General features: G+C 47.4%; 2 protein-coding genes across 2 annotated transcripts in view; both read right to left on the bottom strand.

Moving 5' to 3' along the window:
• Positions 1-13,114: 13,114 nt before the first annotated feature.
• LOC123944188 (histone-binding protein RBBP4-like) lies at positions 13,115-14,785 on the bottom strand. The gene has a single exon (XM_046009058.1). The coding sequence runs from the start codon at positions 14,748-14,750 to the stop codon at positions 13,473-13,475; it is 1,278 nt and encodes a 425-aa protein (XP_045865014.1). The 5' UTR covers positions 14,751-14,785; the 3' UTR covers positions 13,115-13,472.
• A 4,259-nt stretch (positions 14,786-19,044) lies between these two features.
• Positions 19,045-25,477, bottom strand: part of ST8SIA2 (ST8 alpha-N-acetyl-neuraminide alpha-2,8-sialyltransferase 2) — a 66,464-nt gene continuing 60,031 nt past the window's right edge. Inside the window, exon 7 of the mRNA XM_046007261.1 lies at positions 19,045-23,468. Coding sequence (XP_045863217.1) covers positions 23,183-23,468 — 286 coding nt within the window. The 3' untranslated portion in view covers positions 19,045-23,182. The remainder of the gene's footprint in view (positions 23,469-25,477) is intronic.

Here is a 25,477-nt window from a genome sequence, read left to right as displayed (position 1 = left end):
ATGAAAAAATGCCATTGGAATTTTGATAGAAATTACATTGAAACTGTATTATTTCTTTGGGTAGTATGAGCATATTAGCAGTAGTAATTCTCCCAATCCATGAGTATGAAATATCTTTCCATTTACTCGTGTTTTCTTCAATTTTTTTCTCAGTGTTTTATAGTTTTCAATGTAGATATCTTTTACCTTCTTTGTTAGATTTATTCCTAGGTATTTTATTCATTTTGATGGAATTATAAATGGGATTATTTTTTATAATTTCCCTTTATGATAATTTGTTATTAATGTACAAAACCACAACAGATTTCTGTGTGTTGATTTGGTATCATGTTACTTTAATGAATTCATTTATTAGTTCTAACAGTTATTTTGGTGGAGTCTCTAGGTTTTCTAGATATAATATGTCATGGGCAAATAGTGAGTTTTACTTCTTCCTTTATGATTTGGAAGATTTTTTTTTTCTTATTACTATTTCTTTGCCTTGCCTAATTGCTGTGACTAGGACTTCCAATACTGCGTTGAATGGCAGTAGCAAGAGTGGGCATTCTTCTCTTGCTTTGATCTTAGAGGATGATCTTGAACATCATGTTAGCTCCGTATTAGTTATATATATAAACATATATATATGTTTAGCTATGGTTCCTCTAGAGGTTCCCTCAACAAGATGGGTACCTGGTTGAGAGTTTTTATCCTAAATGGATGTTGAATTTTGTCAAATGCTTTTTCTGCATCTATTGAAATGATTATGTGGTTTTTATCCTACACCATTTTGTGGTATACCATGTTGATTGACTTGCAGATGTTGTGTATTTTCTTGTTGTAAAGTAGTGTTTTTCTTTTCAGTTTAGAGAAGTCCCTTTAACATTTCTTGTAAGGCTGGTTTAATGGTAATGAACTCCTTTAGCTTTTGCTTATTTGGAAAACTCTTAATAACCTATCCTTCAATTCTGAATGATAATCTTCTAGGGTAGAGAATTCTTCACTGGAAGCTTTTACCTTTCAGTACACTTTCTTCTGGCCTACAAAGATTCTGTTTAGGGGCGCCTGGCTGCTCAGGCTATGATCCTAGGATCCTAGGATCAAGCCCCTTGTTGGGCTCCCTGATCAGTGGGGAGTCTGCTTCTCCCTCCTCTTCTGCTCTGCCCCCCTCACCCTGCTTGTGCTCACTTTCTCTCTCCCTCTTGCTCTATCTCTAAAATAAATAAATAAAATCTTTTTTAAAAAAGTCTGTTGATAGCCTTATGTGGTTTCCCTTGTATGTGATAAGTTGTTTTTTTCCTTCCTGCTTTTAAGCTTCTCTCTTTATCTTTAATTTTTACCCATTTAATTATATAGTGTCTTGATGTGGCTCTCTTTAGATTCATCTTATATAGAACTCTCTGTGCTTCCTAGACCTGTATGTCTGTTTCCTTCTTCAAATTAGGAAAGTTTTCAGCTGTTTTTCTCAAATAAGTTTTCTGGTCCCTTCTCTCTCTCTTTTCTCCTTCTGGGATCCCTGTAGTGCTAATGTTCTTTCATTTGATGTTGTCTCAAAGTCCCCTTGAATTCTCTTCATTTTAAAAAATTCTTTTTTCATTTTGTTTCTCTGTCTGGAGCTCTATTGCTTTCTTTTCCAGCTTGCTGACCTGATCTTTGGCTTCATCCAGTCTGCTGTAGAACCCTTTTAGGGTATTTGTCAGTTTAGTTACTATATTCCTCAGTATTATTCTGTAACTTCTGTTTGGAACTTTCTTATATTTTCTATCTCTTCACTGATGGTCGTACTCTGTTAATTCTTCTCCCAAGTTCAGTGAGCGTCTTTGTAGTCATTATTTTGAGCCTTTTTCAGGTAGATTGCATATCTCCATTTTATTAGTGTATTTTTCTGTTGTTTTGTCTTGGACTTTCATTTGGAACATATTCCTCTGTATCCTCATTTTGCCTTTCTGCATTTGTTTCTACGTGTTAGGCAAATCAACTACCTTTCCCAGTCTTGAAGGAATGGTCTTGTGTAGAAGATATCATATGGATCCCAGAAGCACAATCATCTCTGACTACCAGAGCATCGCTCAAGGGATGTCCCCTATGTGGGCTGCATACGCCATCTGTCTGAGGCATAGGGGCCATGTCTATGGCATAGAGGTAGGTAAGACTGGCACCTGGCTTGGCTGTAATGTGCAGTTGTGCTATGGTGTCGGGAGAGGCAGGGCTAGAGGCTGGCCCATCTGCGACCTGCTGTTGTGCTGCAGAGGTGGACAGTGTTCTCAGCTGAGTAAGCCCACCAGCTCTAGCATGTTAGAGAAATCATTTCAAAATGGTGCCTACCATTGCCAACATTAGCAAAATAAAATGAGGTTGTAAATATGGTGTCCACCAATGACTCTGTCCCTGGAGGAAGTCTGAATAGTTTCCTACCTCTTTGGCAGGTGGTTTAAGGCTAATAAGGGGGCCTTTTTCACATACAGTGAATTAATGCCTAGAACTTATGCTGAGTCCTAGGGTGAGAAAGTCTGTGCATGAACCCTTTAAGACTGGTTTCTCTGTTCCCTACAATTCTATGGTTTTCCTAGACATAATCCACAGTGTTTTTCAAAGCCTGGCATTTAGGGAGCCTGTTCTTCTGGTGAAGGATATAAAGGTTGAGTTATCTGATGTGGAACATAAACCCCTCCTCCTCAGGATGAAGTTCTGTGTTTTTGAGACCCCTCCCAATTGTGGATTGCCATGTTTGGGATGTTGTTTTGTTTTAGTTTTTGTCTTTTTGGTGTGGTAGTGTTTTTATCTCTCCTACCTCTCTTGATACTGTCCTTTTTGGCCTTTGTTGTGGATGTTCTGTTCATTCAGTTTTCTGGTCTTTTTCAGAGGTAATTATTCTATATATAGTTGTACATTAATTGTATCCATGGGAAAAAGTGAGTTCAGGATTTTCCTACACTGCTGTCTTGAACTCAACTCCCCATTAGGCAGCTTTTAAAAGAGCATCTTTTGAATTGTCTCTCTCAGCCTGGTCTTGGGGAGTTGAAACAGGATCAGCTGTGCCCAGTGTTGTGAACTTCATCAAATCTGGCCTATTATAGAAGCCAAAATGCTTAGTGGATTTCCTGGGGGGAAACAGCACAAAATAACAGAGAGTGGCTTGAGAGAAGAAAAAAAGGGATTTATTCCTTCAAGGAGAACATTGAACATTCAGTCCAAACACCCCCGTAACTAATTCATTACTTTACACCAAGCAGACATCTTTTAAATTAGGCGGAATACAAATGAGTCTTGTTTTGTGCCATTAATTTCAATGGCTTTACACAATATTTGAATCACTGGTTTTTCTTCTCCTTTGGAGGCAGACCAAATCAGGCTGAATCTACTCACATTAAAAGCCATTCATGGGACCCAGCCAGCCCCATCTTGCAGATGGAATGCCATATGTTTTGGCTTGCCCCCCCATATGGAACAGTAATATGCAATCCAAGAATAGAATGCACTATTTCTCCATGTCTGCATTGCCGGTCACCTCTAACCTGTAAGCACTTTCTATTCTGGACAGAGGTAGACAAGTTCATCTGGAAAAGATTCCGAAAGATCCTGAGAGTCTGAAGAAATGGTTTTTGTTTTCTTTAGCCCCTTCTAGATTCAAGACCTCAAATGAAATCAGTTCGAAGAGTTTAGTGCATCTGTAATATGGCACTTGGAAGTATTCCATTTTTACTTTTCCAGGAACATGTTAGACCTTTAAACTCGAAAGCATAACATTTGACTTTTTGTTAAGGTCTGGAGTATCTATAAATAATGAGTTAAATTGTTCTGGGATCTCAAAATGGAAAAGCAGAAGTAGAGAGACAGGTAAATATGGCATATGAATCATATTTATGATTAGAATAAACTTTGAGTGTTTGGAAAGACTTGACAGGAGGAACAGAGAAAAGGTAGTAAGGGGGTAAGGGCTCATTTTTCTGTTCACCTAAGTTGAGGTGGTTGAAAGAACATTGAGTAAGGAGTCTGGTCTTTTCTGTGCTGTTGACTAACTGTGTGACTTGGAGCAAGTGCTAGGATTATGTTCTTCACCTATAAAATAAGAGGATTAGGTGACCTTGGGTGGCTCAGTCGATTAAGTGTCTGCTTTCAGCTCAGGTCATGATCCCAGGAACCTGGGATCGAGGCCCACGTTAGGCTTCCTGCTCAGCAGGGAGTCTGCTTCTCCCTCTCCCTCTGCTCCTCCCCTGGACCCCCGCTCATGCTCTCTCTCTCTTGAATAAATAAAAATCTTTATAATAAAAAGAAATAGAATAAGGGAATTAGGTAGAATTGGCAATGGTAAGTAGATTTCATCTCTCATGCTCTTGCACTGCTGGGTATTGGCTGAGGCTGGTCTTAGTGTTCACAGTGGTGACACCAATCAGATATTTGCGATGAGCCTGGGATCTAAGAATGAGCACGGTCACCTTTTATTTGGTTCAAATTGAATGTCTTTAAGGTCCCTTTCAGCAATAAAATTTTGTAGCTATGTAACTATGATTCGGTTTGTTCAACAGTTAACCTTAAGAAGACAAGGTACCATTTGGAAACCTCTCAGTGACTGAAGAAGTGTGCTTGAGCTTCAAACCATTCTCTAACATGTGGAGTGCCTACAATACAAAGCCCTACGTCCATCCACTCATTGCTGTGAAGCTTTACTCCTGATCTAGGAACAGTTCTAACAACAGACTGATGTCATGGAAACACAGATGCAGCTAATCTAGAATTCTGATTTTAATGAGATTGTAAACGAAAAGCAAAGGGCAGATACTGGAATCTCATTGTTTTCCAGATCACCAAGGTGTGGCCCACATCTTCTTGCAGCTCTCTAGGTTTCAGTCAGGCATAATCATGGCCCTTGAGCTACCAAATATCTATTTTCCTGGTTGTTAGAGATTGAGGTTTGAGATAGCTAGGCCCCTGAGATTGCTTGACCCTACAGGATGGGCTTTCAGGCAAGGTACCTGAACCATTACTTTCATCAGTGTATTACAATGCAACTTTCTGTCTCTCTCCCTCTCTCACTTTTTTCTTTAAAGATTTATTTATTTGTCTGAGAGAGAGAGCATGAGTGGAGGAAAGGTATTGGGAGAGACAGAGAGAATCTCAAGTAGACTCCCAGCTGAGCAAGGAGCCTGATGTGGGGATCAATCTCTCAATCCGGAGATTATGACTTGAGGTGAAACCAAGAATTGGATGCCCAAACAACTGAGCCACCCAGGTGCCCCTGCCTCTCTTTTAGCTGAGATGCCACAGGCTAAGAACAAAACAAAAGCAGCCATGTACTCTTTCTTTCCAAAGCCAGGATCTACATATCTGTGTAGGACTTCCAAAGGGGCTGACCTAAAACCAGGTCCTGATCCTTAGCCCATCACCCATCTCAAGGGTATAGAATTGTTGAAAATGGCAATTGCAAAGAGACAATATTTTAAGGGAGAGTTGTTGGTATGTGATGCGACCTGCCCCATACCCTAATCCACAAACAGCAGGAGGGAGGAGGCAGAAGTGAGAGCGGCTTCCGGAGGACCGCCTGGAAAGCTATTCTTCCCTGGAATTGAGGGACACAGTGGACTGTGCCCTGATAGACATTAGAGTTGTGGATTATGGAATAAAGATTAAGTTAAAGATTGAGGCACCAGAGCTGAGAGGATAGAGGCTGCTCGGAGGCAATGTTATGGATTTTCCAGGAGTCCAATGGATGTGAAGAGGAGATTTGGTCTGGAGACTTTGCCCAGGAGTTACCATTGGAAGGATGACGGACCAGATGTCTGGTCATCCTTGAGTCCTTTAGCACTGCAAACCAAAACAGCATTTGAAAACTCGTGTTTGTGTGTGTGTATGTGTGTATATGTGTACGTATGTATGTGTGACTTTGTGTTAGTCATGAGAGACTACACTTATGCTTTTTTTTAAATTTGAAGATCTAATTAGCTTTATTAAGCAATTTATGAATTGGGCAGTATCCCATTTAGCAAATAGAGGGGAGCTCCTTTAGACTTATGTCTGGAAACAATCTCCAGTGCTCAGTGACTTAACACAACATACTCAGTGAGATTGCTTTAGAACTTTGCTCCACACTCAGGGACCTGGGTTGATGGAGGGTCCGTCATTCTCTGGTTGCTTCATCTGGGTCCTGTTATCTCTCTGGGCACCCTAGTACAGGAATAGGTAGCCAGATGGTTGCGTGTGTGCTGGTTCTTGTATGTCTTATTCCAAAAGTAGCATGCCACTTCTGCCTATAGTCAATTGGCCAGATCTAGTTCGAGTTAGGTTCTGCCTCACTGCAAGTGGGTTGGAAAATGTGGGAGAGCAGATGGAATGCATTTTGACCATCTCTGCCTTTGCCACAAGCTTTTTGACTATGGGCTCCAGTGTGCAGTGATCTGACTTGAGCTGGTCAGAGTCCCAAAGAAGTCCTTCTAATCTCTTATTTATAGAGTGAATCCTTGTAGCTAATGCTCTGGGAGGAGAAAGAAGGCTAAAATGGGATGTGTGTATTGGGGGAACCTCAGCATTTAATATGCTTAGAGTCACTTAGTCCCTCTGTGCCTGGTATCCACAATTCTTTGGATTTATTCTCTCCAGTGTTAGGTGTGTGAGGAGCCATCACCCAGTTTCCCCAGAGGGGAGATGAAGTCAGAGGGTTTAATCACTTCCTTAATATCTCTTAACCAATTTTCCTGTTTTTAGCTGCATCTTCACCCCCACATTCATGGGCACGTGGTGCCACCTTTTCTGCTGCCAGCTTACAACATAGTTCAGTCAGTTCCCATTCTTCCATCTGCTTTTCATCTTCCAAAATTTCTCTTGTTTTTTTTTTTTCTTCCATTATTTATGTGCCAGAAGATCTGTATCCTTTTTGAAAAATCATTTTAATAGGGCTTATAAAGCAAGTTGAAGTAAATGGGTGCTTTCAATCCCCATCTTTATGCAGAAGACCTATTCTCACAATCCTTATAAAACTCACTTTCTTGATCCATGGTAACACCTACAGTCTTACATACATCTTATCATTTCAAGTTGTTTTCACTAGAACCTGGGGCAGCTCGGTCCTGTGCCCATTCAGGAAGCAAAACAAGGCCCTTTACTCATCCTGTCTTCCTTCTCTTTAGTAAGGGTGATAGGTAGGTGTCTTAGCTTTGGAGCATTTTTTGTAGATGATCGGCCGTAGTGATTTCAAAGAAGCTTGGTAGAGAAGGACTGAACGTGGAGAGGGAGTTTTCTATTTTCCCACCTGGAACACAAATTCGCCCACTGCATATGCCCTCAAGCCCTGAAACTGTTGTGATGCGACTCTGGTATCACAAACCTTCAGGGTGTGAAGAGTAGCATATTGTGGCTTTATGACGAACTTTTTCAACTTAGAAGAGGCACAGTGTCTCTTAATGTTTTAAGAGTTTATTTGATGGTTTATTGAAAGCCTGATGAGAGCCCACTTTGTTCTCTTTATAGGGAGTTATAAAAGGCATTATTTCCAGAAAAGCATTGTAATTTATGTTTCTTTCTTTCTTTTTTTTTTTTTCCCCTTGGGAGAATATGGCAGAATGAAAGGAGGTTTCAAGGGGATGTCTGTGGAACACAGGCATACTATATTGAAGGTAGAGCCTGGAATAGGCTCTCACAGGCCTTATTTTCTCTCCAGTAGAAGTGGGTGATTGTTTGTGCTTTCCAAAGGGAGGACAAACACATGCTTTGTGCTTGGGATTTGGCCTCTCAGCCCTGATCTAGCGTTTAGAAGATGGTTGGGACTCTGTTAATCAACTCTGCTTTTAAACATACTCTGGGTACATATGAGTCATCTTGGGCTCAGCCCCTACATACAGATTTACATGCGAACATTTGACATTATCTGGTCCCCTGGTGTACAGCTCAGGCCCTTCTGAATTAAGCTCTGGTGGCAGCTGCCCTGTGTTAAGCACAGGAAACATGGGCTGGAATTATGAGCTATCTAGGCCAGCTTCCCATCTCTGCCACAGGCAGACGGAAAAGTTTGATTCGAATCTAGTCTATGACTTAGTGTTTTCCTGGGAATCCTTATTGTAATTCCATAACGGAAGTCCCATTGTTTTAAAAATTCTCTTTCATGACTGGCAGGGACAATGCTTGAGTCAAAAGCAGACTAGACTCCTCTTTGTCTCCCAGTTCTTGAGAACAGCTAGACCCCCACATTGTGCATGCTGTTTTTCAAATTAATTAATTGATTAATCAATCAATTGATTGTTTAATCAATCAATCAATCGACTGATTAATTTTAAGTAAACTCCACACCCAGTGTGGCACCCAGTGTGGGGGTTGAACTCATGACCCTGAGATCAAGACCTCGGCTGAGACCAAGAGTTGGATGCTTAGCTGACTGAGCCACCCAGGGGCCCCATGCATGCTGTTTTTAAATAGGCTGAGTTCAAAGTCACCATCTGTTGCAGACAGAAGTGTAGCTCGTGTCTCCCTTTGGGAATGAAAGCAGGGATGAGCCCTGCTGGCACCTGCGTTGTTGGGTGTGAGGTCGTAAGCACCAGCTAAATGCCACCACTAAGCCATATGTCTCTGTGTATTGATCTCACCTCGCTCCCTCTCGCGTCTTTTCACCAGTCTTAATGATTGTCACGTCAGCTTATTATCTTACATATTTTGGAAAATGTGCCACATTGTAGAGTGGATTTCTCTTTTGTCCTCTGCCCTTACCTCCCGATATGATTCTGGGTAGACTGTCTTGTTAGTTTCCCCTTTCTTTTTAACCAAAGGAAGCAAGCTGTGAGGTGCCCCACTCTTTGCCATTTATTCCTGCCACCTGCCTCTTCCTCTTATAGGTGGGGGAGCTCAGATTTAGGACCTTGTCACATATCCTTCATGCTCACAGCAGGGTAAGAGTAATGCCCTCATTTGGGATAGGACATCCTGTCTTCTTGAGATTCTGGTGAGCGTGGTGGGATCCCAACAGTTGACATCATTAGGTGCTGAGGCTGTTTCTCATACCTAGGTCTTTTTTTTTTTTTAATCCAGGGATGAAGAAAAAGTGCAAGAGCCTGCTCACCCCTGGAGCTTTCACCACTTTCATCCTTGGCTCCTCCCTTCTATCCACTTGACTTCCACTGGTGAGCAGCAAGAGGCTTCCATCTTCCCTGAGAAAGGTCAGGAGAAAGCAGATCTGTGCCTCAATGGCCTGCATGGTTACCAGCACTCCCGGGAAGCTGTGGCATATCCTCGAGGACTGGGCCAGGGACTGGTGTTACAGTGCAGACTAAGGAGGCTGTGGATAGAAGGGGGACACTGACGTCTCACCAGCCACACTCTGGAAGAAGGTGAAGTAGAAAAAGGATGAGGGCATGAGGGGGGACTCGGAAACAAGCTGCCACTGCATGTCTTGGGCATTTTGGGTGGGCATCTGCCTGTCCTTTCACCCCTGGCATGGCGGACTTAGTGCATTGCTGGTTCCCAGTGTGTCTCCGCCATGCGGAGGAAAAGGACAGAGCAAGGGTCTCATACATCCAGGTAACCTCACGTGGGGGTGGCCTTTTGACCTAGAGGGGAGGCTGGACAGGTGGCAGCAGGGCTTATTCTCTTGGTGGCTTTTGTAAATTGGTGGGATCAACAGCAGTGTGGCAGTCAACTGCCTTGGGCACTTTGCCCTCTGGGGTCAAAGTGGTGGGCCTTGACTTCCTTATCCATAAAATGGGGACAATACTATTGACCTCAGAGGGCAAAGTGCCCAAGGCAGAGGAAGTCAGCTCCCTGAACCTTCACCCCCTGTCTTGTCCCTCGCTGCTGCTGAGGAGGGTAGAACCATCCCAGAGGGGATAGTCAAGAGAGTCAACATTCAACTATCAAAATCCTACTCATTCCTCAAGGCTCAGCTGTTCTGTCATCTCCTCTGTGAGGTCTGCTCTGAATCCCCCCAGTGACTTGGGCTGGTGTTTCCCTTTTATTTCATTCTGCCATTGGTGGTGCATAATTGTTCCTTCCATCAGACCTGAGCTTCCAGGGGCGGGGACTGTGTCTCCCGCAGCGCCCGGAGCAGAGCTCGTCCATTTCCAGCTCTCGGTGTGTCTGATGTTGAATGAACAGCTAGAAGCAGTCTTGCTTAGGCACCTCTCTTTGTCCTTGTCCCATTGGTGAGCCCAACGGTGGGGGCTGTGTTCTGTGTGCTGTGTAGGTGAGCTATACCCCACGGCCTCTGAGCTGGAGGGTCACCAAGCATTGAGGGTATGGGGAAGAAGGGACCAGAGTGTCCCAGCCCTCACTCCCCTTGTGGTTCCTGTGTCTGTAGAGGAAAGGAGAGTCATCTTCACAGGCACACGGTCTCAGTCCCTTGGGCATGTTTCAAAATTCCACTGCTCCTCTGGAGTGAAAGGCATCAAAGGGAGAACAGACAAGCAGGAGAGGAAGGAGCTGACCTGGGTGGGCTGGAGAATTAGCATCAAGGGGAACACTCACCTATGGTAAGAACTCAAATCCTTCCTCTTCTGGGAGCCTCCCCTCCTGGGGTCCTTCTCCTTGGTGTGCTCTCCCGCAAACAGAGGTCCTCACTCTTTTCTCTCTGCTCTCCCGGGGCAATCTGCTCCTTCCCCTTACACGTGCCCTTACAGCACTGTGCCCCGTGTCTGCCCTCCCTCACCCACTCCTGTCGCCGGACCGGGAGCCCTTCAGGAGCGAGGACAGGCTGCTCATGTGCCATGGTGGTTCATGGTTTGTTTGTTTCTTTTTCTCAACAGATTTTATTTATTTAATTGAGAGAGAGCACATGAAAAAGAGGGAGAAGCAGGCTCCCTGCTGAGCAGGGAGCTTGATGGTGGGCTCAATCCTGGGATCCTGATATTGTGACCTAAGCCAAAGGCAGATGCTTAGCCAACTGAGCCACCCAGGTGCACGTGCCCCACAGTGTTTCTTAAGTGGGTGATGAGATGAATGAGTGGGGGGGGGGCGTGCATGCATGAATGGGCTCAAACAGCTGTGTGGATTAGGTAAGGAGACATTCTGAGAAGAAATTCTCCCTCTGAGTGAGATCCCAGCTCTGCCATACTGGGCATCTGATAAGCGGTGGGCCTTGACTTCCTTACCCATAAAATGGGGATAATACTATTGACCCCAGAGGGCAAAATGCCCAAGGTAGCAGCAGGCACACGATAGACACTCAACAAATGGCAGGTCTCAAGACAACCTGAGTCAGGGTCTTGTTGCAGGGACAACAAGACACTTAGGAAAAGGCCTCTTCTGGTGTGCAGTGGGGAGGGAATTTAGGGGCGCCAGCTGGCCCTCAAAATTCCTAGTTATCTGCTGCTCTACTATGATCCCAGCTGTGGCTCTCAGGGAGAGGAAGGCAGAGGAATGCACCTCTTTTATTCAGGAATGAAAACAAGGCTGGGGAGCCCCTCTGCTGAGTAGCTGGAGAGAAGCAGTTTCAGGAAACTGGGAAGCATTCATTCTCTCAACAGATATTCTTTCATTATTAGGCACCTACTCCATGCAAGGCCCTGCCACTCACTTCTGCAACAGGTAGGGAGCCAGGATGAGCCATAACTCGTCACGGACTGGTCTTTGCCCACTTGGCCTGAGCCACCCAGAGAAGGCAGCGAGTTGCCACGTGTGGCTGGCCTTCCGGGGGTGAAGGACTCAAGGCGCCTTGTCAGGCTTAATCACAGGAGCACCTGAGCAGGCAACTTCTCAGTTTGCCAATGGGGAAACAGAGATAGGAGAAGTGGCTGGACCCAGGTTGCTCAGATAGGATGCGGTGGAGGAAAAGTTGGGACATGGGTCATCCGGGGTCCTTCGATTTCCTCAGTGCCCTCAGGGAGGCCTTGAGGTCCCTTCTCTGCTGTAACCCAAAGAGACTTCCGTCCTCTGCTTGCTGTTACTTCTTCTTTCCAGGTAGGCCTCTGCCAGAGGGCGCTTCCACGTTTTCCCAGCAGCCTGTGGCTTGGCTGTCCCCCCTCTCATCCCCAGACACTGGGCCAAGTGGCCCGGCATGTGCAGACGGTCATGTCCAGTCCCGGCTTCCTCGCCAAGTTCAAAAGGCAGCAGCTGCAGCCTCTTGACAGCTGAGCCTATCACCGTCCCTGCATGAATGAGCGATTCCACTCAGTGGGCCTGGTGGCGGCAGCTGGGGGTGACGAGGGGCCGGGGGGCTGGGTCTGCGTGGGTACGGCCCCCATGGGAAGTGGCCACGTTACTGGGCAACAAGGCAAAGGCAGCCCCCAGGGCCTGGACGTAGGCGATCAAGGTGAAGTTGAGGGGCTTCCTGTACCACTTTGCAAAGTGTGGGCTTAAGTTCAAATCCCGGCTCCACCACTGCCTAGCTTTTTGACCTTGGGCAAGTTGATAAACCCTTTGAGACTTACTTTCCTCATCTGCAAATTAGGGATAATCATAACGTCCACCCGCAAGGGACCTCTGTGAAGATGAAATGAGTCCATCCTCGTAAAGCACTCAGTGAGTGTTCGGTGAACAAGCCTGCCTTCTTGGGTCCTCTGCCGCTACCTCTGTCCCTGGCCCATCTCCCACTCTCCACTGCGCCTCACAGTTACTCTTCAAGGCAATCATTTCTAGTGACCAGTTTTTGCTTGGTCACTTGGCAGTCACTTGGCAGTCTTGCCCTAAGATGCCTCTTCTGCTTCTTACGCCTCTCGATGCTTCCACAATTGAATTCACAATCTGTACTCACATGAGCTGAATATCTGCTCTGGGTCAAGGCTGTGTCCATGTCCATGGAAAACAATGGAGGAAAGCCAGCCACTTCTCCAGGCCTGGCTACCATGAACACACCAGTGAGACAAAGCTCTGGTGTCCTGTCCTTTGGTCCAGATGCTCAAACTGCCCTCTTGTCTGGAAGGTCTGGGAACAGGAGATGATGGGTGAAATAGTTACGAACTCAGAGGGGTCACGGCCGGTTAGCACGGACTCTGGTCATGGTGTCAGAGCACGGCACTCTTGGGGAGTCGGGGGCCTCAGCGCAGTAGCTTTGAACCAGCAGGCAAGGAAGTATTTTTTTTTTTTTTTTTTTTTACGTAGAAAAGCAATTTATTCCATTATAAGCACTTACACAGTTAGTCATGGAGAGTAACAGGCCTGCTGGTGAAACAGGTCACCCAAAATAGAGATGGTACCAAACTAGTGGTCAAGGACTAACTCCTCACTTGGCTCTATCCTTCCTCACTTTAGCCTTTACTTAAAAGGAGTCTGTAAAACTTGGGGATATAGCCCAAGAAGAAAAATAACCACACCCAATATTCCCCTTTCTGTGGCTACTTTAGACCTTTGTTACTAGAAAATTCCTGAAGAAAATTTAAATATAAGTCTGTGGCTTTACTGAATCAAGTCCCCCAGTTAATATTTAGAAAACACCCTCTGTTTGGGCTAGTAACATTGTTGATGGTACCTATCATAGAGGGATAGCCAAACAAAGTCTGTGTCTCAAAACCAGTGTTAAATCAATCTCAGGGTTGAGAGGGGGAAAGAAGGGGAGTCTAAAATCACAAGAAGTGCAGACATATCTAGGACCCTTGTCCTTCTGGATCCACGCTTCCTTCAGGATCTTCATCACTGTAAATGTTCTCTGCCATTTGCCACACTTGCATGATATTGTCTTCTGATACAGAACAAATCACCCAAGGTTCATTGGGATTCCAGGAGAAATCAGATATCTTGGCAGTGTGACCGCCGTGAATAAACAACAATTCTGGTGGCCCATCTTCTGCATCTTCCGGGGATTGTTCCTCTCCAATTTTACTTAAATCCCAAACATTCAGTCTGCGATCAGTACCACTGGAAGCCAAAATGGTCTCATTGTGAGGCGACCACTGAACCTGGAATATTTCATCCTTATGCGATTCAAAGGAATGCAACTCCAGTTTCAGATTTCTCAGATCCCACAAGGCAACAGTCTTGTCAGCTGATCCTGTGGCCAGCATGAACTCACTGTAAGGACTGAAAGATAGGCAGTTTACTCCAGCAGTGTGAGCATCGACTGAGTGGCTTGGTTTGGAAGTATTGTTTGAACGAGTATCCCAGCTCATAAGTTTCTGATCATCAGCAACTGACCCAAACAGAGACTCATGGAGCAGATGCCAGGAAACATCTTCTACTACTGCTGTATGCCCTGTAAAGATGGTCTTCGCATCCACAACTTTTCCTTCCTTTGGAACAGCACTGATGTCCCAGAGGCAGATGGTGTGGTTGTCTGAAGCGCTAAGTAAATGCCTACTGAGATTTGGGTTCCAAGAAAGTCCATAGCCTTCCTTCTGATGTCCACGGAGACGCAAGTCTGGGTTGCACTCTCCAGAAGGGTCTGGTTTGGAAGGATGTTTTGTATAGTCAAAAACAAGAACATCACTGGATGGAGTCTTTGTCGCAATGATGCAAGGGTTCTGGGGCATATAACGTGCCCGGTTTACTTCTCCTTCATGGTTGATCTTGATCTCTATTTCAATTTTTCCACTAACTGAGCCAAAACCTCCAAATTCTCCTTTCTCACTGTTGTAGTGTGAAGCATCAAACTGAGCATCATCGTTAGGGAGCTGCACACTGGCTATCACAAGATGGTTTTGTTCATCGGACGTGTGTGTTCCCAGGACAAGTCGATGAATGCTGAAGTCTTTCCCTTCTGGTCTGGTTACATCTGGAAGCCACTGCGCAGTTAGGCTAGGCCACTCCAGGGCATGGGTCATCACCAAATCGTAAAGAAAAGGGGTGTTCTTTTTCCATATTTTGTACTCTTCGTTGATCACACGTTCTTCTACTGTGTCATCAAAGGCTGCTTCCTTGTCGGCCATGGCGGGCAGGCAAGCCGGGGGGATCCCGGGGTCGAGCGTTGTGGGAGGGGCCAGGCAAGGAAGTATTTTTAACAATTGACATTGTCACGCAAGTGTGTCCTGGGTCTGTAGCAGCTCTGCCCATGGGAAGGGCCAGTGAGAGCAGCAGCCTGTGACCAGTCTGGATGGAAGGAGAACCAGTCTAGTCTGTTGTCCCCGTGTCTCCTGTATGCGAGCTCACCCTATGACCAGATAGTAGAGGTTTGGGGGCCTGGTGCTAAGTGTTGGCTTTGGCCTCAAGCCACCCACTCAGGATCTTTGACATCTTGAGCAAATTTTGAGCCTCTGAGAACCTGGGTGATCCGATCAATAAAATGCAGGCAGTGAAACTCACAGGGCTGTTGTAAGGATAAGGGTTCTGGAAAACACGGGGCCCAGAATGCAGGACCGAGCAGAGCACATGGGAGCAGCCCCTGCCCTCTGCAGGAGGGGTTCTTTCCATTACGTAGGAGTCCTCCCCACTCTGGAGGTCCGTGGGGTGCTTGTCTCCCTTAAAGCACCCAGGTCCATACTTTCATTCAGGCAACAGGAGTTTATTAAGTGCCTGCTGTGTGCCACACACAGTTCTAGTGGCTGGGAGTGCTCCAGCGAAACTGCCAGGCAGGTAAGTCCTCGCAGAGCTTATATTTTGGAAGGAGAGACAGGAAGTGCCAGGCCTTTCCTCCTGCTGCAACGCACACAGAAAAAGCCCAAATTCTGGAGGTGACGGACCCATCAGCAGCAACAACAGAACCCATCGGCCAAGCTCAGATTCAAAGAAGGAAAACTGCAGAAGCTGTAAACAAAGGAATGACCTCCAACCTGAGGCCCGAGTGAAGCTGCCGTGGAAGGAAGAAGAGCAGGGATTCCGGAGCTGGGTCTGGGTCAGCTGGTCCCAGCCGGGGCTGCACATCAACACCCACCTAGGGGGCTTCTACCTGCCCAGGCCATGTCTCAAACCAATTGCATCAGAGTCCCTACAGGCAGGTCGAGGTATACCAGTGGGTCTGAGACCTTCCCCAGTGCTTGCTGCAGGGTGGGGCTGGGAATCTAATGGCTGCTCAGACCAGGCATGAGCCGGGATCCCGAGTAGGACAGGAGTCGTGAAGTTCTTTGAGTAGGTGAAAAGGACACTGGATAAGCTCCACCCACCCGCTAACAGGGTAAAAGGCTGACCATCTACCTGGGGCTGCAGGGGACAGAGTGTCACTTGGAAGATTTCAAAACCGGTCTGTGCCTCCTAAGAGTTCCAGGGAAGTGGTCACATTGCCAGCCCATTGCCAGAACCCAGGGCCAATGCATTAACCATAACCTACTGCCCAGGGCACAAGATACTGCTATAAGCAATGAATTCCCACTGAACATTCTAGAAGGGCAGGCAGACAATAAACAGGGGAGCAAACATGTCATTGTTTCTCAATCCTGGCTATGCACTAGAATGAGATTTTTTTTTTTAAGATTTTATTTATTTATGGGGAACCTGGGTGGTCTCTTGTCTGTCAAATAAATAAATAAAATCTTTTAAAAATATTTTATTTATTTATTTGACAGAGAGAGAGAGAGAGAGAGATCACAAGTAGGCAGAGCAGCGGCCAGAGAGGGGGAAGCAGCCTCCCCGCTGAGCAGAAAGCCCGATGCAGGGCTCAATCCCAGGACCCCGAGATCATGACCTGAGCCGAAGGCAGAGGTTTTAACCCCCTGAGCCACCCAGGCGCTCCTAGAAGGAGATTTTAAAAAGTACTAATGTCCCTGATCAGTTTCCAGAGATATGGATTAAACTTATCCAGAGTGTGACTTGGGCATCAGAGTCTTTCATGAAATTTCTCAGGACTGAGAACTACAAAATAACTGAGATAATTCAGATAGTTTATATAGGCCAGCTGGCAGGATATGGGAAAGATAATAAAGAGTGATTAGCTCAGGGGGACCAGGGATGGATTTCCCAGGAGGTGACATGCAATATTAAACTTGAAAGATGAGCAGGAGGCAGCTTGCAAGGAGCAGGGGAAGCAGCTTTCCAGGCAGAGGGAAGAGAATGTGCAAAGGCCCTGAGACTGGAATAAGGCTGGAAAGTTTTAGGAGAAACAAACCAGCCCATGTGGCTGGAATGTAGTAAACCAGAGGGGAGGCATTTTCAAGACCGTGTAAGACATGGAATTTTGCAGGCTTGCAAACATAAGCATTTTTTTCCAAGAGCAAAGGAAAGCCACGAGCATATTTCGGCAGGGCAGTGACATGGGGAGAATCCTGCAAAGTCACAGCTGTATGCGCTTCATCTGCTTTATGGCCCAGAACCTCCTCCCCACCCAGCTTCTCTCTCCCCCCCATTCTTTATTTGCATCATTCACAGTGACTCCGTGGGGGAGGTAGGTAGGTGTCCTATCCGTGTTACAGATGAGACGGCTTCCTTCGTGAGATGCTGCTCCTGAGTGCAGGCTTCTGGATCATCTGGTGCCTGTCCCAGGGCTCCTGGGGGGAGACGGGTTGCTGCGGAGTGCCAGCAGCCACAGTTGTCACTACAGTGACTTACATTCTTGCCACCCCTGGTTGGAAGAGAGACACACAATGCTGGGTCTCCTTGAGCAAAACAGCTTGCCCCCAAGTGGTCTCCTTTGCAGCACCCAACTTCCGTGAAGAGCGAATTGTTCTGATTGTTAGTTGTTCCTTCATAGATTATGACCAGCAGCTCTACTGTGCAAACCTCATTTTAGGAAACGAAGGTGCTGGGAACCAAATCGAAAAGCCAAATCCGATGTGACTCACCTCAGTGTTTCGCAGTGGGATCCCCACTGCTGAGTCCACGCAGGCCTCTGGGCAGCTGCCTCACTGCTTGGCTGTGGGCTCTCATTTTCTATTAATTCCCCAAGGACTGGCTGCTCGCAGCTGTTGCTGGGTCAGTTGTGGAGAACCTCTTTAATATTAGAACATGCAGTCACGGTTGGAGCATTTGGGTTCTTCCTGACACAGCCCTTGGAACCCCCCCAGAGACCCATGTCACACTCCAGGTTCTAGGGAGGGGAGGGATGTTGTGAGGAAGACTGAGAAGGGCCACAAGTGACCTTTCATGATCTCACTGGGTGGTTCCTCGGGGCTGTGGCTGTACACAACTGGGATGATTCTGGAAACAGGATGATGCTGGGCTGGATGGCTCGATGCACAGTTTGTGGAAACTGGCCCCACCACCTGGATCACTAAGGTGAGATATGAAACTCCTACCCTCACCATGAAGCCCAAGGGCAACAAACACATTGCTTCTGCATAGTAACCATGGAAACCCTGCTACCTGCCCTCTGTTGTGGATAACCTGGCACTGAACAGATCCCTGGTGTTTTTGCTTCCTGGAGAGATGGCACCGAGCGCTCCCCAACTCCTCCCTTCCTGCCATCCCACCCCTTTACCCCAGTCAGGGCTTAGGTTCCCAGGAAGAGGTCCCTCGGCTTGCCAGGCTCCTGGTGGATGCCGACGGGAAGAGCCCTGGGGAAGGGCAGCAGAAGGATGGGAATGAAGACAGGAAGGAATGATGACATCCAGCAGTGCTGGTGAGAGACAGGCAGGCTAGGGCAGGCTGGTGGTGTCATTGGGGATGCTATTAAGGGCATTCACGAGGCAGCACGCATGTCTGGAGTCCCATCTGATCGGCATCAACAAATGTCCCTGTTCCATTCATTCTGGAAGGGGAGCTTTAATTAGGCATGAAGAGATTTATCAAACAGCAGCCCCTTGGAGCTGTTGGTCTCTTTGCCATCTGGACGGATGGCTTCGTACCCTGTGACAACAGCAGTGGGAATGATTTATGAGGTCCCACAGCCCCACCCCCTGGGCCTGGTAAAACCTGAATGGCTTTTGTCCTCTCCCAAAAGGAGGGAGATTTTGCCTTTGTTGATGGGCACACAAGCTAGGGTTCATGTTGAGGTATGTCTGACTCTTTGAAGGTGATCCCAGACCCATGGCAGGCAAGACAGTGCTTGGGATTGGTTTCCAGTTTGCAGTGAACCAGCCACAGGGATTAATAGACAATACCATGGAATGGGGATAAGACTGGGGTGCAAATTCTGCCAATGAGCTATGGGCTTCACGCAGGGTTTTTTTGGCCTCGATTTTTGACCCATCCAGTAAGAATAACGATTTCTGCATCTGCCCAATACATGTGATTTTTTTTTTTGGAGAGTTTTATGACATTACAGATGCAAAATGACTTCATTAATTACATAGCCCTCCACAAGCATTAAGGATTTAACCCAACAAACATTTATTGAGCAACTGCTGTGTGCTTTGCGCCGCTCCTGGTGCTGTGATGGACACAGATGAATAAAACACAGTCCCTGCCCTTGGCGAGCTTACAGTCTAAGAACGGTCATAGGACAAGTGCACAATAACTATAATACAAGGCAGAATATGGTAAGTGCCATGAGAAAGGTACAAATAAAGTGCTACGGTGGTTCAGCGGAGGGAGAGATCCCAGTGGTTGGTAGATCAGGGAGGGCTTCATGGAAGATGTGGTTTCTGCACCGGCCTTGAAAGGAACAGAAGAGAGGGTCCCAGGAGATGAGAACAGCAAGACCAAAGGCACAGAGACAGGAAAACCAGGCATCCCTTCCAGAAATGATGATTCTCGATGGACCAGTGCAGGGAATAAAGAAGTAACAGGTCCTTATCCGGTGATCTGTAATGTCAGGGTGGTGACTTGTACCTTGTTTTGTGGGCCAGGGGAACTTTTAAAGGCTTCTGAATGGCTGGAGATAAAAAGCACTGTGCATATGCAGGATGGGTGGGGGGTGTGTGCAAGCATGCCCAGAGGGAAATGGGGGTACGGGGAGGGGGAAGAGAGTACTGCTAAAATTGTGCAAGCAAGGGAGAAGCCAGGGCAGCGCTGGTGGGAAGGGTGACAAGGGAACCCATGGAGAAGAGTCAAAGATGACTTTAGGGTCTCAGACTTGGGTGGCTGAGAGGCTCACGGGGCTTCTAGCAAGAAGAGGGGGGGATCGTGGAGGAAGGGAAAGCAGAGATGATAAGCTTGGCTTCAGAGGTATGGAGTCTATGGCGCCCCTGGAGCAGGTGGTGTGGGCACACAATGGAAGGCACCAATGTAGGGAGTGTCCGTGCAGTGGGCAAGGTGGGAGGTGGGAAATAATGGCCTGACCCATCTCGGGTCCTTTTTAGAACAAGGGAAGGGTGGTAATAAATAAATCATAAATACATAAATAAATAAATACATAAATAAATGATGAAGAGACGTTGGGAAGGGAGGAGAAACACCACGAGTACATGGCGTCCTAGGCACGGAGGGGACGGGTGTCCAGCAGGGGTCGCTGTGGAGGCCAGTGATGTGCGGAGCTTGGTGGTGATGAGGGGTTTTCTGATGAGGCAACGTGGAGGGTGCTGAATCTCCCGTCCCCGGAGCATGGAGAACAGGAAGGTCGTGGGGGACGGCACTGCAAGCACTGGAGACCCCTTCCTGGGGCTGATGGTGCAGGGAAGGGGAGCGAGGGAAGAGGCTGCAGGAGCCGGGATGGGTGGGAGAGCGTGTGCTGTTGGAAGTGAGGACAGAGACGGCAGAGGAGTGGCTGGGGTGTGTGGGAAAATGTCACTGCCCAGAGGACGGATGTCACGTCCTCAGAAATGGCCGGAAGGAGAGGTGTGTGGAGGAAAGGGATCAGGAGATCTGGGGGAGAGATAGTGTTTCTCGTGGCTTCCCTCTCTTTAGCCAAGGAGGCGGCCGATAGAGGGGGTGGTCATTTGGGGGCTTGGCCAGCATGCAGGTCTCAGAGGATCCAGTGTGGGTGACGGTGGGGTGATTGGGGATGGCTTAACGGTCAACAGGAGGTGACCGTAAGGGTCTCCTGCTCCCAGGATGGCTGTGACCACTGCAGTTACAAGGCGGTGGACGAGGGTGGCGGGGACAGGGTGCAGGCTGGGATTCCTCGGGGCCACCTAGGCTAGCTGGCTTGCGCATTTAGCTGCTCTCAATGGGCAGAGGGAACGGGCTGCCTCCTGACTGCGTGCCCAGGTGGAGGAGCAAGAGGAGGTGGGGGAAGCCCAGGTCCTGGAGCTCTGCCATCAGGCGGCCGATGCGTTTGGGCAGCGCAGGACCTGTGAGTTGGGGAACAGAGGGGGTGCGGAGGGTCCTGGCTTCCCAGGGCAGGTTGTCAGGGCTCCCTCAGTTTCAACAGCCACTGGTGTCCATTTAAGGAACCTAGACCAATATGGGACAGAAGGAAAACCAGCTCTTCCACGGAGTTCTGGCCTTCAACTGCCCCATAGGGCGGACTGCTGGCTGGTACACGGAGCGTGGGGCCAATCCAGGACCTGATGTCCCAGCTCCCCTCAGGACTCACCACTGGAACGTTCTGGAGTCCAAAGCCCTGGTTAATCCACCGAGTCCCAGGCAATTCTACCTGTTCCCCAGGGCACTCCCAGCTTCAGACATTAAATGTCTTCCAGGGCCTTTGAGATCCTCCAGATGAAAGAAAGGTTCTGGAGAAGTGTGAAATATGATACTAATTATTTCCATTTCCTGCGAAGAAGTCCAAACCACGCAGTTCCCACAGAGGCTGTTAGGGCTGTTGCTTTTTAAATATTCATTTTATAACGCAAATCCCAAATCTCAGACTTGAAGCATCCACGGCAAGGACAACAAGAGAAGAAAACACAGAGATGCACAGTGGCAGTCACAGCCACGGCTTGGACACGGAGCACCCACGTGCAGGTGAATGGTTCTAACATCCTCCCATTTGCTGCCTGCCAGCCATTAATTTAGAGCAAATGTCCTGGTCTGAATTGCTGCTGATTAACTATGTCCGGTCTCATGTGCTTGGGAGCAGATCTCAGTTACTTTTCTTAACTCCCTTCACCTTCCAGATAATGGTTTTTTACTTAGCTTTCAAATATGTTTTAAAACACTTATTTATCAGGCAAGGGAATAGATCCAAACCGCCTAATGCTTGTCTATAGGTGACCTCTGATTCCAGCCCCTAAGTGATTGGCATGGAGCCCAGATTTCCCCAGGGAAGATTATGCCCAGTATTTGGATACTGCATTTGGATTTGGGTTAAAAAAAAAAAAAAAAAGTCTTTACAATTAATCTTCACGGGGGCAAAAGGGATTTTGTGAAATTCTCAAATCATTGCCTCCGTGGAGAGGATGGGTAGGTGGGGGTGGGCAGCAGAGCCTCTCCCTGCAGACTGGAGAGGCTCAGTGTTGGAGCGCAATGCCAGCTAGTGTGACCATTGGGACAGGAAAGTGACGAGAAAGGGACATGGATGCAGCAGTCTGGCTGCAGAGGCCCCGTGAGCACACGATGCAGGAAACAGAGTGGTTGCAGAGAAATGAAGCAAGGTGCTTAACATCCTTTTAGGTCTCACACTCTGGGGCTCTGTGAGGCACCCAGAAAGGCAATCATATGTACTTTAAAAAAGGATGACATTTATCTTGACGGTGCCCTTTCAAGCTTTGGCTGTGGCTTCCCTGGTGGCAGAAGGGGACAGGACGGTCCCTCATGTGACATTCTAATAGAGCAGGAAGGGGGCTAACCCAGCGGGTGACATCCCAGGGTCCCTTCCTCGTTGGTGGACTCTAGTCATTTTAAAGAACACCCACCAGACTACCACGTTCTGGACACTCTTCTGCCTTATTGTGGAGATTTCAATTTTTCCAAAACGCCAGGTGAACACCCCCCGTGGTCTTCAGGGTCATCGGCCTGCTCTGTCCAGGTTCTTGGTGGTTCTTGCAAAGTCTGAGTATGGACTGTCCTTGGTTTCTTCTCCAGCTGTCTCTCCATAGCTGTGGAAGCCTGTCTGGAACAGGTAGGTCCACCGTGAATCATCCCTTGGACAGTTAAACTCTAAGTTTGTGGAACAAGGCCCGCGGCCCTGAAGTGGCCTCTGCTTCTTGGTGTCCTTGTCCTCCTTTGCCAGGCTGAACCCCTCAACCTCCTTCTCCTCTGTGAACAGCACCATTTTAGACTTGGGTCCAGTTGTCCCCTCTGGGTCTTGGCTCACCCAGAATCCACATGTCTCAGAGGCTCAGGGCAGCTGCCAAGAAGGAGCTCTCCATTCATCCATGAGCCCAAAGATCTCTCCAACCCAGATCATCCAAAGTCATGGGACTGGCTTCTTTTCATGTCAAGTCCTTCTGCCCCTGAAGATAGACTGAGTCTCAATCCGGTTCGGGTGGGTTCTCCACACCTTCTTCCTGTGGCTTATCTGCCTAATGCTAGATGAACACCACACAGTTATAAATACTCAGGTCAATATATATATGCAGGTATAGATATATATATTCTGGTCACTGTTTTACACTTTAACAAAGAAAACCACTAGCCTGCTTGTTCTATAATTTGCGCCACCCCGACTCCCATCTGCCTGTGGTGTAGCTGGCAGGAAATGTGAGCCACTGAGTCCCACGGGGTGCCCACCTTACGTGGCCCCATCGCACTGGCCAACAGTCAGTTTCAAAGCCCCCTGCTCATGCAGGCTCTTGAGGGCCTTGAACTCCAAGGGCATGGTGTGAGGGCTGGCCTGGGAGGTGTAGCCATACTTGAGGCTGTCGTAATAGTGGTACTTGACGGGGTTTTGGTTCTGATCTAGTGGAAAGGGCCAGAAGCCGTAGAGGTAGATCTGGTTGCAGAAACGTGTGGCCAGGGTATACATCAAGAGACCAGTGGTGGGTCTTTTGATGTGGACCTTGTTGGTTAGCCAGTATCTGGGGGGGAAAAAAAAAAGAAAAGAAAAAGAAAGAAAAAAAAAGGAAGAGAAAAGAAACGTGAGTTTGTGAATCATCCTTTCCAGGAAGAGGACAATTTTAAAGCTGTCTGCCTTGTCTTCACCACTCCAGTTGCTGCGGAGACAAATCCAGCCACGGACCCGTGGTTCCTTTCACAGAGGACTGACTACCTACCTTTATTAAGAAACAGAACAGTTCCCTATGCTGTGAGCTTTCACATATATGATTTTCATGGAAACACGAGGAGCCGGTTAGGAGGTACAGATGCAGAAATGGGGCACAGAGACAAAAGGGGCTCGCCCCATGTCACCTCGGTAGAAAGGGCAAGACCTTGACCTGGACTTAGGCCTATTGAAATCTAAAGGGGGAACGGGCAAACTTTTTCTATAAAGAGCCAGCTGGCAGATATTTTTGGCTTTTCAGTCACGCTCCTGGCCTCTGCTGTGGGAGCACGAGAGAGCCAGCCACAGAGAACTCATGTGGGTGTGGCATTTTGCTGCTCGGGCCACTGCATGCAGACCCCCTATGAAGGGGCGGCTCTTGTACAGTGCCCCCCCATCTTCCTTTTGTGGAGGGTCCCATGGTGCTTCCCTCTGCATGTCACCATTCCAGACTCCAGCAGAGACTTCCTTGTCTCTTGAGCATCATAGGATTTCCTTCCATCCCTGCCTGCAGGACCCCCACCCTCTAATGCGGGTTGCCCACCTCTGACCATGGGTGGCTGCCTTGAGAGTTGAGGAGACACCAGAGGGTGCTCTGCCTGGTGAAACCAGGTTCTGCCATGCTCTCTTCTCAAGGCCTGTCGTGGCGCTTGGTGTATCTCCTTCTGAAATGGGAGTTCCCACTTCCTACCTAGGAATCTGGCAGGGGTAACAAGAGGAGCTATGGAGAATTGGGAAGAGCACGGCGTTGGGCTGATGGACACCAGTGCTGGAGGAGGCACTGAGCTACCTCTGCACATAGAAGGTCTCAGTTTACCTTAACCAAGACAGCATTGAGGAAGAAGCCATATCCATTCCGCTGACGAGGAGATAGAGGTCTGGGGGAGCTACCAACGTTTTAGACCTGCGTTTCAAGTGACAGTTCTGTTAAAAGCTACCTGCATGCCTTTGGACTGGTCACTTCTCCCTGCTGGACCTAATTTTTCACATCTATGCGATGATGGGCCATAGACTAGAGGATCTCCAAGTTTCAACACAGTCTAGACCTTTCTCCAGAAGCGGGGAAACGTCCATTCTCTTTGCCGCCATTTTGGCTTTCCACTATGGTTCTTCTGCTTGGATTTAGAACTCACCGGGATGTGTGGTTTAACCTCTTTATTTCTCATAAAAAGCTTCTGCTAACCCTACGCTGGATCCCTTTAAATGCAATGCATATGCCGTGGTGGAAAGATGGGGTTCCTTATCACCAACTCCTCACTACTGTGTGTCCACACCAGACACCAGCCATGCTTTTCTGCCCTCAAACTCTGTGCGCCTCATTGCACCTGGTCCACCCGCCACTGTGAAAAACATCCCCTCCCCAACCCCAGCGCGGCTCCTGAGGACACCTCAGCCCAGTGACAGGTGTGACTTTATAGTCAAACACACCAATTAAATTCATGCCAGAAGCAAATGTATGCCAGGCAAAACATTTACATGTTGTTGAAAGTTGAAACTGTCTCATATTCTTCACAGTTGGTGGGCGGGGGGAAGATTTTCCAGAAGCTCCAGCACGCCCTTCCTCTTGCAAGTGGTTCTTTCTACCAACCCAAAAATGAAACACCAAGACATTCCAGAAAGTTCACCTTAAATCCTTTTTTTTTTCTTTTTGGAGGAGATTAGCCTTTGAAACAGACAAGGTTACAGATTCCTAGTAACCCATATAATTTTAGTAAATAATGTAATATTTTATATAATATTTAATATTTTAATAATTATATATAATATATAATTATATATTATATATAAATTTATATATTTTATATAATTTATATAAATATATAAATA

Source organism: Meles meles, chromosome 6 (genome assembly GCF_922984935.1).
Source record: "Meles meles chromosome 6, mMelMel3.1 paternal haplotype, whole genome shotgun sequence".
Classification (NCBI taxonomy): domain Eukaryota; kingdom Metazoa; phylum Chordata; class Mammalia; order Carnivora; family Mustelidae; genus Meles; species Meles meles.
This window is presented reverse-complemented; position numbering and strand designations above follow the sequence as displayed.